Source organism: Bufo gargarizans, chromosome 9, assembly GCF_014858855.1.
Source record: "Bufo gargarizans isolate SCDJY-AF-19 chromosome 9, ASM1485885v1, whole genome shotgun sequence".
NCBI classification, from domain to species: domain Eukaryota; kingdom Metazoa; phylum Chordata; class Amphibia; order Anura; family Bufonidae; genus Bufo; species Bufo gargarizans.
In genome coordinates, this window is record NC_058088.1 from 176,995,763 (window position 1) to 177,015,108 (window position 19,346).

A 19,346-nucleotide genomic window follows, 5' to 3' on the forward strand; every position below is an offset into this window, starting at 1 on the left:
CCCCTGCTGCGCTCCACTTACTTATAGTCGCCTCATTGTTCCCCTGCTGCACTCCACTTACTTATAGTCGCCTCATTGTTCCCCTGCTGCACTCCACTTACTTATAGTCACCTCATTTTTCCCCTGCTGCACTCCACTTACTTATAGTCACCTCATTTTTCCCCTGCTGCACTCCACTTACTTATAGTCGCCTCATTGTTCCCCTGCTGCACTCCACTTACTTATAGTCGCCTCATTGTTCCCCTGCTGCACTCCACTTACTTATAGTCGCCTCATTGTTTCCCTGCTGCACTCCACTTACTTATAGTCGCCTCATTGTTTCCCTGCTGCACTCCACTTACTTATAGTCGCCTCATTGTTTCCCTGCTGCACTCCACTTACTTATAGTCGCCTCATTGTTTCCCTGCTGCACTCCACTTACTTATAGTCGCCTCATTGTTTCCCTGCTGCACTCCACTTACTTATAGTCGCCTCATTGTTTCCCTGCTGCACTCCACTTACTTATAGTCGCCTCATTGTTTCCCTGCTGCACTCCACTTACTTATAGTCGCCTCACTGTTCCTCTCACTGGTGCCGGGGTCCCTGCTTTACTCCACTTATAGTCTCCTCACTGTTCCTCTCACTGGTGCTGTGGTCCTTGTTGCACTCCACTTAACTATAGTTTTATAGTCCCCTCACTGCCCCCACCCCCCAATTCACTGGTGCTGGGGTCCCTGCTGCGCTTTACTTCCTGCTTCTGTTCTCAACACACCAGGAAATAGCTGTAAGTATAATGCGGCACAAGGACGGTCATGCGGACGCTGCAGGGGTCGGAACGGTATTTGTGGAACGTTTTGAAAGGTGAGTGTGTTTTGTTTTTGTTTTTTTTCCTTTTACTCAGCCCCTACTCTTGGGACAACCCCATTGAACTTCCTTGTTTTGTAATCTGGGACGATGGAGGAATGCAGGTAAGAGTCGTTAAAGGTAATTATCAGTAGGCTGGTCCCAGTAACACCTGAAATTACCTGGACTCTCTTCCCTTTCCATCCTTTCCCCAAGAACATCAGGACCGGTTAGGGGACCCTCTCACCGAGGAGCAGGTTTCTTCGCTGACCTCATGGACGGATGGAGGGCTTGTGGAGTTTCCTAAGTTCAATGGGGAAGTTCTGGTTCCTCGTCTCCTCAACTTATAGGCAGCCACGTGTAATGATGAATGTCTACTGTCCTCCTTGATTCTAAAATTGGGTAAAGACCCCCAACCCCTTTAGAAGTCGCACCAAGGGGGAGACCTAATAAGCCTCCTGGCGTCAAATGTCACCGATTCTGGTGCACGCCATATTTGCACCATGATTTGCAATTCCTTGAGATTCTTGCCACTTTTCTAAAGTAGCGAGAAATGGGGCAAGGCTAATAAGATAGAGGCGTGGCCTCTGTAGTCCGAATCGGCATCTTAATAAAATTAGGTGCATCTCACTCTGGCGCACAGGAGATCAAGACTGGCGCAGGTGACGCCCATCTTGATAAATCTCCCCCGTAAGTATTTTGCATCATTGCGAGGCTCTGTTCGCAGGTACCTCAGAGTCCTCATTGCGAGGCTCTGTTCGCAGGTACCTCAGAGTCCTCATTGCGAGGCTCTGTTCGCAGGTACCTCAGAGTCTTGTCGCAGATTGTCATATTTTTTACCATCAAAATGAAGGAACCATATGGACCCCTCTGCAAGCGAATCGGGTGGTTTCCATGCGTAAAGAACACCCCTCTCTGTATTCTGTGACCCCTCTCTTCTCTGGTGACCATGTGCTCTTCTGCCCCCTAGTGGCTCTGGAGCAGAGTAATACCATGCTCAGGACAAGACACGGCGAGATGCTGGAGTTCCAGGAGGCGCAGAGGAAAGAGCGGGAGTTCATCGCCATCAAGTTCAATGAAGCCAAGAGCCTGGTGCTGAGGTTAACAATGGAGCGGGACTCCTTTCAAGGGCACCTCGAAGAGACGAAAAGACATCTGTCAGCGTTGATGGCCAGAGACCAGGAGGACATGAGGGAAGGACAGAACGAGGTACTGCCCCTTACACATTTCTTTCTGTGCTTTTACCCTGCACTTGCTACCTACCTTATTCTTTAAATCTCTGTTCACACTGACCTGAAGACCCTCACACTGCATCTTCCCCGTCCTCTGGCAAATCTATGCAGTGACCGCCCTTCCATTGACCTCTAGTATGGTCTGGGTTTCTGGCATTGTAACGGCACTGGCTGATGGAAACCACCAACCATAGAGGCTTGGAGCACAAGTGTGAACAGAGTCTTAGGTGCTGTTCACATTGGGACACCAACCTTGGCATCTGTCAGGACCATGAGTCTCCAGACGTGTGTGGTGTTTGCACCAGGAGCGGTTCCTGGCCTTGTGAATGGCGCCAAACCTCTTTGATGACTATATTTTTCATCTATATGGTCATCCCACCGACACAAATATGGACCTGTAATATGAATATAGTACTGGTCCGTATTTTGCATCTGTCCTTTTAGGCTCAATTGACTTCTATGGGGAGAGTTCAAATGTGGGAAAAGGTCCACACAAAAAAATCCTGACTCTGTATCCTGGAGCTTACGTGATATGGACAGACTTAGAGGCAGGTGTGAATAGGGATTTAGGATTGTGCAGTTTCGGCTTCAAAAAACATTGGGTCTCGAAAACAAGAAAAAGGCCACAGCTCTGCTGTCATTTTTTTTTATAGCTTTGGACCTCTTAAAGGGGTCTTCCAAGACTCGGGATAGGTCACCAGTATGTGATCAGTGGGGGTCCAACACCTGGCCCTCCCTGCCGATCAGCTATTTGAAGCGGCCTCTTCGCTAACCAAGCACAGCGCTGTCCATTGTATAGTGGCCATGCTTGGTATTACAGCTCAGGCCCGTTCACTTGAATGGGACCTGAGCTGCGCCTAGGTCATGTGACCGATGAACGTAACGTCACTGACTGGAACGCCGTTCAGTGGGAGTGCTGGGAGTCGAACCCCCGACTGATCAGATATTGATGATGGTGATCAATATATGAATCCTATGAAAACCCCTTTAATTCCATATCTTTTAAAGGGGTTTTCAAGGACCTACTTATTGATGACCTTTTCTTAGGATAGGTCAGGCATGCTCAACCTGTGGCCCTCCAGCTGTTGCAAAGCTACAACTCCCAGCATGCCCGAAAAGCTTACAGCTCTCAGCCTACAGCAGGGCATTGTTGGAGTTGTAGTTTTACAGCAGCTGGAGGGCCGCAGGTTGAGCATGCCTGGGATAGGTCATTAGTATCAGATAGGCAGGGTTCTTACTCCTGACAGCCCCACCAATCAGCTGTTTTGAAGGCTGGAACTACACAGCTCCATCCAGTGGCCAGGCCTGGTTACTGCACGGCTGATACTATTCAGTTGAATGGGTGCAGCAGCACAGCTAGTAAAAAGAGCTAATACGAAGAACGGTTGTCACCAAGCAAGTCCCGGGGGAAGGGGGACTTTTTTAAAGGGGTTGTGTCACTTCAGCAAATGGGATTTATCATGTAGAGAAAATTAATACAAGGCCCTTACTAATGTATTGTGATTGTCCATATTGCCTCCTTTGCTGGCTGGATTCATTTTTCCATCACATTATACGCTTCTCATATACAGGGGTTACGACCACCCTGCAATCCAGCAGCGGTGGTCGCGCTTGCACACTATAGGAAAAAGCTTCGGCCCATGCGCACTCCCGTGGTCCTGGCCACCAGAGAGGCCGGTGTCTTTTCCTATAGTGTGCAAGCACGACCACCGCTGCTGGATTGCAGGGTGGTCTGTAACCATGGAAACGAGCCGTGTATAATGTGATGGAAAAATGGATCAAGCCAGCAATGGAAGCAATATGGAGAATCACAGTACATTAGTAAGTGCCTGGTATTCACTTTCTCTACATGATAAATGCCACTTGCTGAAGTGAGAGGACCCCTTTAAAGGCCTGGCACACAGATACCAGCTTATCTCAAATTCCCTTGATGTTTGGGTGGTCAGTGTACCCTACGCTTCTCCTTCCTGCTACCTATAGGTTTCTTGGGCAGTATATTCCAGTAAAAGCAAATCTTGGGATAAGTGATGCGTGGCCCCCATTGTTTCCTTCTGGGTGGTGATGCCGCTTTCCTGGGTTCTGTCTGCTCCGCTCTCTGCTCTGCCTCGCTCCTCGGCTTGGCCCCCGGCCTGACTGCTCTGCTGTGTGTCATTAGGCTAACAGCAGCCCCGGGAGCTCTATGTCCTCCTGTGAGACTCTGACCCAGAGTATGTGCGAAACACTGAGAGAGACGGCACGGAATCACGTGGGGCCACCCCGAGCTGAGCAGGTGAGACCAAGTCCTCGTGTCCGTCACACATCTGTCCTTACACAGCTGTCCCGACATGTCTGTTTAGGGCGTGTTCACATCGCCGCTTTGTTCTAAAGCATCAGAAGAACAGAAAAAATTAATAAATACGGATCAGTTATTTTAAGCATCAGTTACCATTAAAAAGAAGCGATCCGTCTTTTTTTGGAGCATCAGTTCTGTCAGAGATCCATTATTTTAGACGGGAGAAAAAGTCCTGCAAGGACTAACGGAAATGACGAAAACGATGCAAACTGATGTTCGTGATCATAACTAATGCTTCCAAAAAAACGGATCCGTTTTTTGTTTTTATTTTTCTATTCTTCCGACTGATCAGAAGAACTGGAAACAAAACGGTGATGCGAATGCACCCTTAAAGGGGTTTTCCAAGTTGAGGATACTGATGGCCTGTCCTCGGGGTATCCGATAGGTGGTGGTCTGACTTTTTGAACGATCGGCTTATAACCCCCTTAAAGGGATTTTCCTGGGATTTTAATATTGATGAGCTATCCTCAGGATAGGTCATCAATATCAGATCAGTGGCGGTCCGACACCCGGCACCCCTCGCCAAACAGCTGGTTAAAGAGAAGGCCGCGGTCTGTGCCAGCGCAGCCTTTCCGTCATTGTTTACCTGGCCGTCCGTCGACATCGCAGCATCGAGCAGGTATAATTACAGGCCGTTCCATTCACTTCTATGGGTCGGCTTCTTGTAATTTCGCCTGCTCACCGCTGCGATGTCGACGGCGGGCAGGTAAACAATGAAGGGAAGGCAGCGCTGGCACAGCCCGCCGTCCTCTCTTCAAACAGCTGATCAGCAGGGATCCTGGGTGTCGGGCCCCCGCCGATCCTGAGGATAGCTCATTAATATTAAAATCATGGGAAATCCCTTTAAGGGCAGGGCCAAATTTTGCTTTTGCGTTTTTGTTCTTTCCTTTCTACCTTCCAAAAGCTGCAACTTTTTTTTTTTTTTGTGAGGCAAGTAGTATTTTTCGTTAATTGCACCATTTATCTTGTATTTAAAAACGGGAAAAAAAATAAATAAAAATTCCGCCAAGGTTTTTGGGTTTCGATATTACGGTGTTCACTGTGCAATAAAGACATGACGTCCTTATTCTGCGGGTCACTACAATTATGGCGAGACCAAATTTGTATAGTTTTTGTTATGTGTTACTTATTTAAAAAAAAAAAAAAACCTTTGAAAAAATAAAAATGTTCCTTGCATCGCCATTTTCTGACACCCATAACTTTTTTTTACTTTCCCTCTAAAGAGCTGTATGAGGGCTTATTTTTTGCCATTTTGGGGTACATACAACTTTTTGATCTCTTTTTTTTTTTTTTTTTGTTTGAGGTGGGGGGGGGGGGGAGGTGAGCAATAAAATAGCAAATTTAGCATTTTTTTTTGGATGCAGTGATACCTGTTATGTTTATTATTTTTTTTTTTTTTTTATATGTAAAATTGGGAAAAGGGGTGATACATTTTTAATTTTTTATATTTATTTTTATTTTTTACTGTAATTTTTAGACCCCTTAGCAGACTCGTACATGCGATCCTCTGATAGAATACTATTGCAGACTATGGGATTCGGACAGGCTGCCTGCTAAGCTAAGCCTCAAACACCGCTTCACAGGTAGTCTGCTTTGACAGTGCTGGAAAGCTTCTTAAGGCTCCAGACCGTCATAGCAACCAATCGGAGCCCCACTATTTCACCATGGAGGGCTTCTCTTGGAGGACAGAGGGAGCCCCCTCCCTTGGTCTAATCCCACAGATGCCGTGTTAACTATTGACAGCGACATCTGAGGGGATAAATGACCATGATTGGCATTATCGCCGATCCTGGTCATCTGTATTATACAGCCTGGCACCCGCCATGTATGCCTTGCTGCTTTGATTGAGAGGGCCCAGGTACTGTCAGAGCAGCGAGGGATGGTCTGGCCACAGAAAGGAGCAGAGCTTGGGTGCAACAAGAGCAATGTTGACGCCCTCATTGCACTAAAGGCCTAATTTGAATATTAAGAAAAAGCATCATAACTCGAGAACGGAGCCCCAGATCAACAAAAGACAAACAGCGTTTTAATCGGGTGAAGCACAGCTACGTGTCTATGCAAACAGATGGGGAGGTCGCTGGTGACGGATTCCCTTTGAGTAAATACTTCTAATTGAATTCTGCATTGTCCTGTTCCCATGCTACTCCTCTTGTAAATGTATAATCTGTTAAAGGGGTATTCCGAGTGTTGTAAGTTATCCCCTTATCCTGTGGAGATTATATTGGTGGGGGTCTTACTGCTGGGACCCCCAGCGATCACTAGAATGAGGAAAGCCCCATACCCCCTCTGAAATAAACGGGGCATGCGTGCGGCCGCTCGGAATCCCGGGGATAGCCAAGCGTTGTGCTCGACTTTTTCCAGAACTCCCATAGAAATGAATGGAGCGGCCGCACGCATGCCCAACTGACCACTCCGTTCATTTCAGGGGGGTTCGGGACCCCTGTTCTCATGACCAGTAGGACCCTCACCGATTTGATAGGATAGGGGATAACGTCGGGTCCATTCACACGTCCGTAATTTGGGTCCGCATTCGTTCCACAATTTGCGGACCCATTCACTTTCAATGGGGCTGGAACGGATGCGCATCCGCATTTTCGGGATCCACAATTCCGTTCCTGAAAAAAAATAAAAGGCTTTTTCTATTATAGAGTCTGTAATGTGCGGTCCGCAAATTGTGGATCGCACATTGCAGGTGTCCGTGTTTTGCGGATCTGCAATTTGCGGATTCGCAAAACGCTTACAGACGTGTGACTGGACCCTTAAGCTAACCGGAATGCTTCTTTAAACACTTGACACTGTCCAATCGGTGTCAGACATGCCGTATTGACTAGCAGAATGGCGATGCCCAGTTGTCAAATGATCCGCTTCCAGGGGGGATAACTGAGGGACATTACTATACAGAATTCTCTGAAATAAAGATGCTCCAGAATTTCTGTTCCATGGCCAGTGCATGTGTGAACTAAAACAGACCTCAGGAGAGGGGACAGATCTTTTACCGATTAGAAGAAGTAAATGCAAAGTGTCCAGTCATTGTGTGAGGTGTCTTAAAGGGACAGTATGAAATTAGACTAGTGGTCTGCTTGGCATCACTCACTGGTTGTGTCTGGCATTCCAGCGCGGCTCCTTTAAAGTGAATGCAATACCCGACACAGCCTATGCACAAGGGTGGCGCTGTTTCCTAGCCTTGTACAATCCCCTCAGTCATGATTCTGCCTTCTGCATCCTCTTAGATGCCTGAAGTCCTGCTGAATGCGTTCTAGTTTTTGAACTCGTCTTTGTTTGCTCTTTTCTTCTCTTTTCCGTGATATTTATGGCGGCGTTTTCCGTCTGCTGGACGATACCACAAAGGACTTGCAAAGGTTGATGGAAGCGAACTTGAAACTGGAAAACGAGCAAAATCGGATCTTGGACTCTGCAGCTACAAATGGGGTCAGAATGCGGGTGAGGGATTCGTAATTGCACTTGCTGGCCGCCATCTCAATCCCCCCTCCACCCTCAGTCTGATGACTTGTGTCTTATTCTTCCAGGAGGAGCCTGAAGTCAGGAACCCCGCAGCAAAAGTAGACGTCCTGCAGGGAGCAGGGGGCAGGTAAGTGTCCACTGGCGGGTAGGTTTATACCTTGGTCATCTCACGTTGCACCTTACTCACAGTCTGTCTATTTCAGACATTCAAGGGCTGAGCAAGATCTCCAGGAGAAGCTGCGGGAGGCCCAGAGACGGTGAGTGTCTCCTTCTTTAGCATCTTTAACAAGCCACCTGGGAGCCTTTATAGGAAATTAAAGGGGTTGTCCAGGATTAGAAAAACATGGCTGCTTTCTAAAACAGACACAACCCATGGACAAGTGTGGCACTGTTTGTGGAAGAAAGCTGCCACGTAACAACCCCTTTAATCCATCAGTTGGTCAGCATTGGCCAGAAGTATAGTGACGCATGCCGACCAGCAGAGGGCGTTCAGTTCCTATGCAGACTCCATTATGATGACGCCAGTTAAAGGGGTTGTGTCGCTTCAGCAAGTGGCATTTATCATGTAGAGAACGTTAATACAAGACACTTGCTAATGTATTGTGATTGTCCATATTGCCTCCTTTTGCTGTCTGGATTCATTTTATACACATTATACACTGCTCGTTTCCATGGTTACGACCACCCTGCAATCCATCAGTGGTGGTCGTGCTTGCACAACATAGGAAAAAGCGTGGCCGGGACCGTTGGAGTGCACATAGGCTATTGTTTTTTCCCTGTAGTGTGCAAGCACGACCACCACTAATGGATTGCAGGGTGGTCGTAACCTTGGGAGCGAGCAGTGTAAAATGTGATAGAAAAATGAATCCAGGAAGCAATATGGACAATCGCAATACATTAGCACGTGCCTTGCATTAACTTGCTGAAGGGAGACAGCCACCGCTAAGGTGTTCATGGTTGGCACAGGCCTGCTGGAGGATGGTGGGAGTTGTCAAAACGCAGAGAATTCACTACAACTTTTCTCAAGAAGCTGAACATAATTCCTTTTGTTGTAGGAATATTCATCTCCAAGAACAGATGGAAGAGCTGAGAGAGGAGGTTTCACGTCTGACACATCACTTGACGGAGCAGGCGGAGGAAGCGCAGCGGAAATTGCAGGTGCAAATCAATAGCCTACAACTTGCAGTAATCCGTGTGCGGGTGCGATCCCGTGAATCCATGAACCTGAGGACTGACACGGTCCTCCATCTCCCGCACCCCATGAACGTTAAATCGGTTGTACGGCCTTGGAGCAGACAACCTCTGCGGTCCTCCCTTGTCCATCTGCAGGACCAAGAAGTGGATTGGTCCTGTGACTACTGAGGCTTGTGATTGGCCGCAGCCGCCACAGGACCAAGCTGCCCCCGGGTCCTGCAGGGAGCGTAAGTGGGCTGGAACGGGACTGCAGTCAAGTGACATGTTTTATGGGGGAGGGAAGACCGTAGAGGATTCTAGGTGTTGTCTGCTCCAAGGCCATGTAATATATATATACTGCCTGTCCCCCCCTCCCCCCCCCCCCCCAAAAAAAAGGTCACACACTCTAATATTTAGTTGGACTGCCTTTAGCTGTGATTCCGGCACGCATTCGCTGTGGCATTGTTTCGAGAAGCTTCTACAATGTCACAAGATTTATTTCCATCCAGTGTTGCATTCATTGTTCACCAAGATCTTGCATTGATGATGGTGGAGTCTGACCGCTGCACAAAGCCTTCTCCAGCACATCCCAAAGATCCTCAATGGGGTTAACGTCTGGACTCTGTGGTGGCCAATCCATGTGTGACAATGATGTCTCCTGCTCCCTGAACCACTCTTTTACAATTTGACCCCGATGAATCCTGGTATTGTCATCTTGGAATATGCCCGTGCCATCAGGGAAGAACAAATCCATTGATGGAATAACCTGGTCACTCAGTATGTTCAGGTGGTCGCTGACCTCATTCTTGGAGAACATACTGTCGCTGAACCTAGACCTGACCAACTGCAGCAACCCCAGATCATAGCACTGCCCCACAGGCTGGTACAGTAGGCACTAGGCATGATGGGGGCATCACTTCATCTGCCTCTCTTCTTACCCTGATGCGCCCATCACTCTGGAACAGGGTAAATCTGGACTCATCAGACCACATCACCTTCTTCCGTTGCTCCAGAGCCCAATCTTTATGCTCCCGAGCAAATTGAAGCCTTTTTTCTGGTTTGCCTCACTGATTAGTGGTTTTCTTACGGCTACACAGCTGTTCAGTCCCAATCCCTTGAGTTCCCTTCGCATTGTGCGTGTGGAAATGCTCTTACTTTCACTATTAAAGGGAGTCTGTCACCACATTTGAGCATATTAGACTGATCAAATAGCGTTATATGTGCCACCGAGAACTTAAAAACGGTACCTTTGTTGTATCTAAATGAACTTTTAAGATTCTGTAAATGAGCCCTCTCAAGTGCCCAGGGCGGCGTCTCAATCGTCCGAGCCCCAGGCAGCACCTCCTCAACGGCTCATAACCCCACCCTCCGTGTGCTTTACTCTCCTCCTCTCTCCTTTTCCACTGCGCCCGCTACGAATTTGACCGCGCAACCGCAGTGGGAAAAGGAGAGAGGAGGAGAGTAAACGGGCGGGCAGAGGCACACGGAGGGCGGGGTTATGAGCCGTTGAGGAGGTGCTGCCTGGGGCTCGGACGATTGAGAGGGCGCATTTACAGAATCTTAAAAGTTCATTTTTGGCTGAAAGAAAAGTTCTGGGTGGCACATATAACGGTATTTGATCAGTCTAATATGCTCAAATGTGGTCACAGACTCCCTTCAAACATAGCCCTGAGTTCTACTGTTGTTTTTTACCAAACATGTAAGTGATCGCCGATCACCATCATTCAGGATTTTCTTCCTCGAATACGATGGGTCTCCACTATCCTTCCGGTTATTAATAACGCGTTGGACAGTTCTTAACCCAATTTTGGTAGTTTCTGCAATCTCCTTAGATGTTTTCTCTGCTTGATGCATGCCAATGATTTGACCCTTCTCAAACAGACTAACCTCTTTTCCACGACCACGAGATGTGTCTTTCGACATGGTTGGTTAAGAAATGAGAAGCAACTTATTGCACCAGTTGGGGTTAGATAACTTGTTGCTGAAAGATAATCGCCCATGCAGTAATTATCCAATAGGAGGCTCAGAACTATCTGCTTAGTCAAATCCAGGTGGCGACTTTTTTTTTGGACAGGCAGTATGTGTGTGTGTGTGTGTATATATATATATATATATATATATATATATATATATATATATATATATATATATATATATATATATATATATATAAAATTCAGCAGTGTGTAGCTCATGAAGGAAATCGTGTGCAGAGCTGGCTTGGTGGATATATAGTTTGTGCAGAGCTGGCTCGGTGGGTATATAGGGTGTGTGATAGGCTGTCTGCACACACATCCCTTGGTGCTGTCATGGGTAAAAGGGGCGATCAGTTTTAAAAATGGATGATTGTTGGCTTTCGGACTGAGCGTGAGCAGTTTGTGAACTGTTCATGCGCTGATGTGGTGAAAGTGTACGGTGAGTGGACAAATGGCACCATTGTGAATAAGAGACGTGGGGTGAACATCAGCTATGAAGGTGCATGAGGGTGAACTGACACACTACAGTGGAGCAGCAGCTCACCGCCAACATGGCGCCTCCAGACGTGTGTCTAACACAACAGTTCAGTGAACCCTACTGCGTATAGGGCTCCGGAGCAGACAGACGGTCTCTGCACATCTGCTAAGGAAGCTGCATTGGCAGAAGACACTACAATTTTTACGCCAGTATCAGAATTGGACCTCCACTGATTGGTAGAGGGTTGTCTTCTCTGATGAGTCACGTTTTTTGCTTTATGGAACGGATGGAGATTGGCCTGTCAGGCGAGAAACATTAGAGAACAAACCCCCTGCAGCCATTGCTGGAAGAACACAAGCTGGTGGGGGCAGCGTTATGGTCTGCAGAAGGTTTTCGTGGCATTCTCCAGGCCACTCATCTCTGTGGAAGGCACTCGCAACCGATTTGGGTATGAATCCATCCTTGCAGATCACGTACACCCCTACATGCTGATTGTCTTACCTGGGGTGGATGGGATTTTCCAGCAAGACAATGCCACATGTCACACGGCTAGAAATGTCTGACATTGGTTGGAAGAGCATGTCCAAGACTTCCAAGTACTAGCCTGGCCCCCTAATTACCCAGACCTGATCTGTTGGACCACCTCAATGGTCATGTTCACTCTATGGACCCTCCCCATCGCCCCCTCCAGCAGCTCTGGATACCTGTGACAACCTACTTCCTAAAAATACTCCTACCTGACGACATCCAGCATGGCGGAGTACTGTATGGACGGCAGGCAGCTGTGTGGTATCTTCCCATAGGCAGAGATGGAGGCTTTGGAGTATAGTTTGTATACATATCATTCATTTACAACCGAACTCTATAATGTTCTCCCCTTCTGAGCGTTATATGTATTTGTGTGGTCCTTCAAGGCAAATGCAGCTTGTTGGAGTTTAGGGGCTGGATATATGTTCTTACTCATATTCACTATACCTTTTAGTTACTGGCCGAGGAGAAGATGTCCGTAAAAGCTCAAGTAACGTCCCTTCTGGGAGAGCTACACGAGAGCCAAAGGAGCCTGGAGATTTCTACGCAGGAGAGAAGAAAGGTTGAGGAAAGGTAAGGAACTTACAAGGATGTGGGACTCGGGTCAGAAACTGAAACCACCTGGTTAAAGAGCCTGCAAATGTCTTGGGACATAGCGTTATGTAGGAAGGCGTCTTGTAACCTCTGCCTCTCGTTTTTTCAGCTTGCGGAGTGCGCAGGAGCAGCAGCGGGAATGGGAGTCTCAGATGAAGCAGCAGGTTCTACAGCTGGACCAGCACAGACTGCAGGTGCAGAACCTGGAAGCCGCACTGAAAATGGAGAGACAGAACGGCAGAGAAGAGATGTAAGTCTGCGCGCGCTCTACTTCTTCATGGCAGAGGCACCAGGCCAAGGAGCAGACTCCTCTGCATGCTGAATGAGACTGTAGGGGTGATTTAAAGGGGCTGCAGGTGATTAGAAAAACATGGCTCTCGTGACACTCCTGTCCATAGCCTGAATGTTATATTGCAGCCTAACCCTGTTCAAACGAATGGGCCTGAGCTTTAGGAGTGGGGCTATTTTTTGGGGTGGGAAAACGGCCATGTTTTTCTGATTTTATGCAACCCCTTTAATTAAGAAATTGACCCAGAATGGAAGAAAAAATAAAATATTGTATTTTTGGTACTACAAGGCAGACCTAGGATTTAGAGGAGAAAAATATTTTTCATTAGACTTCAGATCAGACAAAAACAAAACAAAAAAATCTTGCAGGATAACAGGCAGAACTATGTAACCTCACTCGCTCCGGATGTCGCTAGCACTCTGCAGATCCAGGACTCGCCACTCCCTGGTCTTCTTCCGGCCCGGCATCGCACAGCATCAGGTCATAGTGCGCACAATGTACGGCAGTCAGGGCCCAGAAGAAGACCACAGGGAGCGTCGAGTACTGCCGGCGCTCCCCACGCCTCCTGACTACTAATGACTGCTTCCATATTGGAAGTGGTCATTAGCATTTGGACTACAAGAAGGGCTGCCATTTTTTCCACCCTCAGTTTTGGTAGGTGGGGGGAAGGGGAGAGATTGTGTCTTATAATCTGAAAAATATGGTAATATCATATGCACACAGTTGACCTGCAGCGCAAATTTGGTAATTTGCCATATGTCACATAGCTTAGATTTTAGGTGTTTGGTAAAATTGTAAAACTTTTGCCGTATATTTGGTATATAATTTGGCATATAGTTTTGGGCCTTAAAGGGATCTTGGACTATGTATCTGCAGTAAAAGATGAGCAGTACTGCATATAAGGGGTCCAGATCACAACTTTTTATTTTCCTGGATTTTTTGCAACTGTCATGTCACATTTCACCATTGACATTCTAGAAAAAAAATGGTGTACAACTTTAGTCTACCCGTCCCCTGTGCTGCGAGTGGCCGCTTGTAGTTGTCTCCTGTTTTGATGCTACAGCAGAGAGGGGCTCTGTGCAGAGAGCACTTCACAGCAAATGTTAAATGTTCATATTCACACTACCGAATCCGTTTTGCGGTCCACAAAACACGGATACGGTCGTGTGAATGGACCCTAATCCTGATCATAAAAGCTGTTTGTCCTGCTCTCACTGGCCCCTATTTAATACTATTAACAGAACCACTGACGCACTCCCTTTCAACAAGCTCCTGCAATGCAACTACAGAGCATCAACATCATATACAACATGGTTCAGTAGTTTAAAGGCGTTTTCCAGTAGTAAAACCTTTCATCTTAAGTATCTAAACCAGGGATGGCCAACCTGCGGCTCTCCAGCTGTTGCAAAACTACAACTCCCAGCATTCCCATGCTGCCTAAAGCTATCAACCTACAGCAGGGCATGGCAGGAGTTGTAGTTTTACAACAGCTGGAGAGCCGCAGGTTGGCCATCCCTGATCTAAACCGTGAGGGTCCGACTCTCTGCGCTTCCTGCCGACCAGCTGTTTGAAGCGACTGCTCCGGCTTCTTCCTAGGCCAGTGGCGTCATGCTCATTGGTCACCTTGCCGAGGTGCAGCTCAGTCTCATTCAGATGGATGGGTCCTGGGCTGCAATAGCACGCACAGCCACTATAGAATGTATTGCGCTGTGGTGCTCCAGCCTCTTTAAACAGCTGATCGTCAGGGGTGGCAGGAGTCGGACCCCCACCACTCACATACTGATGACCTCTCCTGAGGATAGGACTTCAATGTTGCACTCCCAGAAAACCCCTTTCTGCTAAATCCAGGAATGAGCGAGACCTGCTCTACATGTAGCCCTCCTGTTCTTCCAGGGGATTCTGCTCCTTTTCTGCGTGTGATGGTTCCTGGATCTCCTGCTGCTCCACCTGCAGTACTTTCTTCTGTTGAGGACTGGGCTGCGACTACATTCATTGCCTTTCTGACCCGATACTGAGGGGATGGGAAAAAAATTAAGTCGTTCCCCAGGTCATTTTACAGCTACTGAATTCTCATCCTCGTTTATTCCTTTAAACCAGGGATGCTCAACCTGCGGCCCTCCAGCTGTTGCAAAACGACAACTCCCATCATGCCCTAATAACTGTAGGCTGGCCAGGCATGCTGGGAGTTGTAGTTCTGCAACAGCTGGAGGGCCGCAGGTTGGGCATCCCTGCTTAAAAACACAACACAAAATCACACTTGATCTGGTGCAACGTCCTACCCATCAGTCGCTGTGGCATTACCGCAGCCAGAGCAGTGACCGATGAGGCAGTTACACAACTGGTACATTATATACACACCTGCAGATACAGTCATTCACAATGGTGTCAGACACATTGAAGGTACCTCAAATCTCTTGCTCCAGTGTAATATATATATATATATATATATATACACCTAATTCTACATTCTGGTTGTTTCGATGGAGTTTTCTTCTTCACTGACCTAAAATCCTGCTTTGCAGATGGGACCTTATGGGTTCTTCAGCACAAGTCTACCGATAAGAGCTTTAATTTGCACAGACATGGACGAGGGAAGGGTACCCTTTCACGAACACCTGATTTGACACTAATATACGTCATTGCTATGTGACTAGATGGCTACTTGAGCAGAATCCGTGTGTACCAACAGAGTCCCTAGCAGTACGGTTACCTACATTTGATGCCCAACCTGCAGCCCTCCAGCTGTTGTAAAACTACAGCTCCCACCATGCCCTGCTGTAGGCTGGTCAGGCATGTTGGGAGTTGTAGTTTTGCAACAGCTGGAGTTCCGTAGGTTGGGCATCCCTGGTCTACAGTCTCACAAGGACCTGTCTCTTGTCCACCACTGCAGGTTCCCAAAGCAAGGGGGTTGGTCGGTTGTCCATTGACTTGGGGTGTAATACCAGAGGTTGGCTGCAGTGGCACTACTTCTGAAATAAACATCCATTCACTTTTATGGAAGTTCTGAATATAGCCAAGCCCAATGTTTGCCAAGAAATGTCTCACAAAACCTACTCTTTTTCTAGGAGGAAGCTGGCACAGCTCCAGTCTGCATATCACAAGTTATTTCAAGAATATGATTCCCACATCAAGAGCACCCTCCATCATGAGAAACGGATTACCGTGAGTAGAAGCAGACGCGCCGCCGTCTTTTGTTTTGTTTTTAGATGCCATGGCTTCGGTTTTACAGACTTTCTGGTTTATGTCGCATTTAGAGCTTGGAAGTTCAGATTCAGGACTTGAAGCAACAGCTGCAGGAAGCAGAAGAAGCTCTTGTAGCCAAGCAAGATCTTATAGATAAGCTGAAGGTTGAGACAGATGAGCAGAAAGGCCTGAAGGAAACAGTCGGTGTACTTAAGGCTCAGGTAAGTCATTGCTGACTAGGGCCATTTTAACAAGGCAAGAGCTTACTCACATGACCACACTTGGTCCAGGAAACTGTGATTTATGACCGGCAGTTCCTATCTGATAGCGGGTCTGTTGTACTGACATCATGTGAGCACAGTACAATGGAGACACAATCAGATAGGGTTGGTCCAGCTGACACGCAGCCCTTGTTAACCCCGGACCAAGCTCAGTCATGTGAGTTAGCTTTAATCTCAGGCACTCATCTGATGGTGATTTTTTTTTTTTTTCTTTCTACTCAGGCCGACATATTTCGAACGGACTTTCTTACAGAACGCGAAGAGCGGGCGCGACTTCATGCAGAGAAACAGAAGCTACAGGAACATTTAGAAGAAGTCCTGCGAGAAAGGTTGAGGAATGAATCTGAGGGGGCCAGGTCCGTCAGAGTCCTGGTTATTGATTGGGGTTCTGTGTAAGAAGTCATCTGGTAACACTTTTTTTTTTAATAGGGCGAGGATTGATGAGATGAGGAACAGACATTCTGACACTTTACGGCAAAGCATGCCCGGTGAGTAGTCATTCTGTACTTAAAAGGGATTTTTGTCACCTCGTTTTAGCTTAGAGAGCTGTGGCCATGCACGGCTAGATTGCCGCAATATACCTGTCCCATAAAGCGGTGTCCTTTTATTGTTTAAAAAATTATTTTATAGATATGTAAATAAGCCTGGTAAGGAGCTGTACGAACCTTCTTGGACCCCAGCCACGCCTGCATCCTCCGAATCTACTCCTTGCTCACAGTTAGATTGCCGCAATGCGCAGTGCCGGTATGGTGTTCCTTCCCTGTGCTGGCCTCAGGGAAGGAACTGCCATGCGCGAGATTACGGCAATCTAACTGTGAGCAAGGAGGAGATTCGGAGGACGCAGGCGGTGCTGGGCTCCAAGAAGGTTCATCCAGCCCCTTTGAGCACCTTACCAGGGTCATTTACATATCTATAAAAAATTATTATTATTATTTTTTTTAACACAATAAAAGCACACAGCCCTATAGGACAGGTATATGGCGGAAATGTCCGCAGCTCTACAAGCTAAAACGATATGTCGTCACTTAAACATTTGGCGCAGAATTGCTTGCATGTACAGCACAGGAAGTCTGGAGGTAGCACCCAGTAGTGTATAGCATAAGAACTATGCCCACACCATCAGATCACAGATTGGCACTACAACAACAGCTGGGATTAGAGGAGACTGATCCCAAGTGTTTAACCTCTCAGGTGGTGCAGACCGATTGCCTAGACGGAGGTCTCCTATCACCCCATTTGTAATTGCTGGGTGTTGAGTTGCAATAGCAACCAAAGGCAGGTTTGCCATATGAATCCCTGATAGGACCTGCCAGAGGAGGATGCCTCTCAGTTTTAGGCCTCTTGCACACAACTGTATGGCTTACAGTGTTTTGCGGTCAATTTTAAATGGATCCGTTTTTGTTTCCATTCTGCTTCTTTGCGGAACGGAAACGAAGCATGGCCTAAACAGTAATTACATTGAAAAATTGGACTGGGCATAACATTTTCAATAGATGGTTCCCCAAAAAAAGGATACGGGAGACATATGGATGCATTCAGTTCTTTTTTTGCAGCCACGGAACGTGATTTGCAGGCAATAATAGGACATGTTCTATCTTTGAACAGAAACTGAATGCATACGGAGTACATTCCATCTTTTTTGCAGACCCATTGAAATGAATGGTTTCCCGTAAATGGAAAAACACGTTTGTGTGCATTATACTATGACAAGCATTATATACTTAAGTATTGCAGTATATAATGTAAGGCACCCACTTTATTTAAAAAATAAATTTAAAGAAATTGCCTTTAAAGAGGACCTTTCACCGGTCCTGACATTACTATACAAGTACCTGGCAGTATAGGGCATATTGAGGAGATGTGATATCACGTATTCCCCCTCCGAGGGAGAGTTGTAGTTTCACAACAGCTGGCGTGCCGGAGGTTGGCTACCCCTGTTGTATAGTAATCAGTCCCTCTTTAAGCATTTTGTACATAGGCAAGCTATTTTTTTTACAATTGCATTTGTCAAAATTTTTGGCTAAAACTATTTTTCAATTTGTTACGTTCTGCAGCGGTGTTCCTCAAGTCCAGTCCTCGGGGCCCAACTACCGGTCATGGTTTGAGAATATCCCACAGAATGAATACACCTGTGGTAAATCCTGATGCACTGACAATCACAATATCACCTGCTCAATACTAAGGAAATCCTGAAAACATGACCGGCAGGTGGACCCCCGAGGACTGGAGTTGAGGAACCCTGCTCTACAGGGTTAGAGGGCATCTGTCACCCTGAATATGGTGTCTCAGCCGAAGATTACCAGGCAGCTTGATATACAGAACTATATAACTTATTTATGCATTTAAATCCCTGCTCATTCTGGGCTTTAATGTCATGGAGGCCGTCCTATCATTGATTGAAGTCCAGGAGGAGGTCCCATCAGTGATCGCCAGTCTTCCCTCTGACTGTGTCTACAGAGATAGCTGTCAATCACTGATAAGCCCTTAGTCACACGGCAGTGGTTTAGAGCCAAAACCAGGGACAGGGCTACACAGAGCAGTTGCAGATATTTTCCTTATATATTATCTCTGTGAAGCCTCAACTCCTGGTCTAAGATCACAATCACTGACTGTGTGAATAAGGCCTAAAGTTTTAGCTATGAGTGTTTAGGAGCTGTCAGGAGTGCAGAGAAAAGGGCCATCCATCAGAGCAGCAACCCTGACGGCTCAGTGTCAAACTGAAAGAAAGATAGACAAAGGTTTTTCCCCCCCCCCATCAGCTGTTAGAGAAGGCAGTAGCGCTCCTGAGTGCCGTGGCCTTCTGTTTTTTCTAGGCAGATTGATGACACGTTTATGGGTCACATGGCCCAGGAGCAGCTCAGTCCATGTGAATGGGGCCAAGCATGATGCATAGCCACTATACAGCACTGTGCTCGGTAAGCTGCTCCTGCCTTCTCAATACAGCTCATGGGCAGGGGTCCCAGGCGTCTGACCCCCACCAATCAGATACTCATGAT

General features: G+C 47.1%; 1 protein-coding gene across 6 annotated transcripts in view; it reads left to right on the plus strand.

The window, feature by feature from the left end:
- The window catches only part of IKBKG (inhibitor of nuclear factor kappa B kinase regulatory subunit gamma), a 42,665-nt gene that overhangs the window by 12,404 nt on the left and 10,915 nt on the right, over positions 1–19,346 (plus strand). For 4 of the 6 annotated variants that reach the window (XM_044306004.1, XM_044306002.1, XM_044306003.1 and 1 more), the window contains exons 3-14: positions 1,793–2,031; positions 4,210–4,323; positions 7,735–7,827; positions 7,914–7,975; positions 8,052–8,105; positions 8,904–9,006; positions 12,458–12,576; positions 12,707–12,847; positions 15,952–16,048; positions 16,141–16,290; positions 16,573–16,706; positions 16,780–16,838. In XM_044306004.1, coding sequence (XP_044161939.1) covers positions 1,793–2,031; positions 4,210–4,323; positions 7,735–7,827; positions 7,914–7,975; positions 8,052–8,105; positions 8,904–9,006; positions 12,458–12,576; positions 12,707–12,847; positions 15,952–16,048; positions 16,141–16,290; positions 16,573–16,706; positions 16,780–16,838 — 1,365 coding nt within the window. The remainder of the gene's footprint in view (positions 1–1,792; positions 2,032–4,209; positions 4,324–7,734; positions 7,828–7,913; positions 7,976–8,051; positions 8,106–8,903; positions 9,007–12,457; positions 12,577–12,706; positions 12,848–15,951; positions 16,049–16,140; positions 16,291–16,572; positions 16,707–16,779; positions 16,839–19,346) is intronic. The other 2 variants (XM_044306005.1, XM_044306006.1) reach the window with 2 other exon arrangements.